The 2422-nt window shown below is 41.0% G+C and overlaps 1 protein-coding gene across 1 annotated transcript; it reads left to right on the forward strand.

Annotated features, from left to right (window-relative positions):
• Window positions 1-649: 649 nt before the first annotated feature.
• Window positions 650-1588, forward strand: LOC122754885 (olfactory receptor 2AJ1-like). Its single transcript, XM_044003322.1, has one exon. The coding sequence runs from the start codon at window positions 650-652 to the stop codon at window positions 1586-1588; it is 939 nt and encodes a 312-aa protein (XP_043859257.1).
• The last annotated feature ends 834 nt before the right edge of the window (window positions 1589-2422 follow it).

Consider the following 2422-nt stretch of genomic DNA (forward strand, 5'->3'; position numbering starts at 1 on the left):
GATTCTAGAGCATTAACCTCCCCGTTTTAACCTTTCCCTTCTTTATCTCCCAGATTAGTAAATGGAAGAAGCCTCTGGTCTCTAGTTAGAGCTTTTATTGTTTGGAAATTACAAGGTGATGTTGATTAGAGGGATAGGAAAGTAGAAATACAAAACAAATAGTCTTAAGTCTAAGCTTAGTCTATATTCCATATAAAACTCACCAAAAACCCAAGGCCACCTTTGGCGGGGAGAGCCGCATCAAGCACGTGCTGTTACGGTGAGCCGGGCTGAGTTCAACCTCCGTCAGCGTCCGTGTGTGTGCAGTGCAAGTCAGTGGACAAGGAGAGTCGAAAAGAGGTAAAAAGAAGAGAGATTGGTCTTGACAAGCAAACTGACAAAGAATCTGAAGCAGAGGAGGCAAAGAATGGTGAAAAAAGTCATCAATTGAGAAAGGGAGGTCTGCATACAATGTAGGAAGCATGGAGAGATAGAAGGGAGAGACACAAACAGTGAAGGAAGCAATGTACAGAGGAGAGAGGCCTAGGTGTTTATAATAGGTGTGGGAGTTCAGAAAACTAGAAAAACAGTCTAATAACATTCAGTAAGACTCCATGCTCTTTCCAGTTTTATTTGATAGCTCTTTAACCAAAAGTGATGAAGCTGAGCCATGGGCAGAGTCAATCAGACGACAGATTTCATCCTCCTGGGACTTTTTCCTGAGATCAAGCATCTTGCTATTCTTATCTCCATCATCTTCCTGATCTACATGGTTGCTGTCACTGGAAATGCTCTGCTCATCCTCCTCATCTTGGGTGATTCCCGGCTCCACACTCCCATGTACTTCTTACTCAGCCAGCTCTCCCTCATTGACTTGGCTTTGATCTCCACAGTTGTCCCCAACATGGTCACCCACTTTTTCTCAGGAAGGAGAAATATTTCACAAACTGGATGTGGAACCCAAATTTTCTTCATTTTAACTCTAGGGATTTCAGAGTTTCTTTTGCTAACCTTTATGTCCTATGACCGCTATGTGGCCATCTGTAACCCCCTACGTTACTCAGTCATCATGAGCCACACTGTGTGTGTGCAGATGGTCATTGGATCCTGGATAGGGGGGACTCTAACTTCCTTAGTCCATACAATATATGTTATGCATTTCCCCATCTGTGGCTCCAGAGAGATTCTTCATTTCTTCTGTGAGGTTATGGCACTACTAAAGCTTACTTGTGAGGACATCTCAGCATATGAGAAGTCAGTGGTAGTCTCAGGCTTTCTGGTGGTTCTTATCCCTTTGAGCCTCATTTTGCTTTCCTATGCATTCATTTTTCTTACCATCTTCCGCATGAACTCCCCTGAAGGGAGGAACAAAGCCCTAGCCACCTGTTCTTCTCACCTTAGTGTGGTAACTCTCTATTTTGGTCCAGCTATCTTAATCTACATGAGGCCTGGCTCTTCCCAGACTCCTAAATTGAACCAGGCTCTTTTTTTGTTTGATTCCATCCTTACTCCCATGCTGAATCCCATTATCTATGGCTTAAAGAACAAAGATGTGGTGGCAGCTATAAGGAAAATATTGAAAAATCTGTTCCCAAAAGGAAAGATTTAGAGACATTTGGGTTGGTTGCATTGTGTTAAGGCAATTTAAAATTATTATGTTTCTGCTTTAGCCAAAAATCATAGTGCATGGCTGGGAACAGGGTAGGAATAATGGGGGGGGGCGGGGTGACAGTGTATAAATTTGGAACTAGAGAGACTAGATTTGAATCTCAGCTCTGCTACTTGATACTTAAAATGAGTTTAAATATCACTTCCCTGGGCTCCAATTTTTTCCATATAGCGAGCCTAGCAAATTTCAGTATGGGAGTCATAGCAATGACATAAGTGTAGAGAAAGGAATCTTAGAGAAAATATCTAAACTTAATGATTTTATGAGTAAAGAAATGAAGACCAAGAAAAGGGAAGTGACTTGCCCAACAATAGCAGGTAGTTAAAACTGAAGAAGTCCAGGTTTACTTTCTTAAAGTCCAGCATTCTGTAATACACCTTGATGTCCTATAACCAAAACTTAATACTCATTTTAACCTTTGTCTTCCAATTGCATACAAAATCTTCCATACATAAGTATAACTCTGAAGGAGAGTGAGACTTCTTTCTCATTATAAGATGGGCACAAAGGCCATCGGGATAGGTTTTGAAGGATTTTGACTTCTGAGGAGTGAGACTCCAGGTGAAAATCATTAAAATATCCAATTCTATCCCATGCAATTTACTGTGGTTTTAAAATGAATTGCTGACATGCAGCCCAGCATGCAACGTTTCCTATATTCTTAAGACAACCAATTTCTTTCCTCCTATCAAAACCAACTTTGTCCCTTTCTGTTCTCCTTACTCCTTTTGTAATTCCCATTTCCATTTTTGCAACTGGATTGTCCTTTATGAT

This window comes from Dromiciops gliroides, chromosome 4 (assembly GCF_019393635.1).
Source record: "Dromiciops gliroides isolate mDroGli1 chromosome 4, mDroGli1.pri, whole genome shotgun sequence".
Taxonomy (NCBI): domain Eukaryota; kingdom Metazoa; phylum Chordata; class Mammalia; order Microbiotheria; family Microbiotheriidae; genus Dromiciops; species Dromiciops gliroides.

Coding starts and splice junctions, on each gene's coding strand:
- LOC122754885 (XM_044003322.1), top strand. CDS start 650: ATGGGCAGAGTCAATCAGACGACAGATTTCATCCTCCTGGGACTTTTT.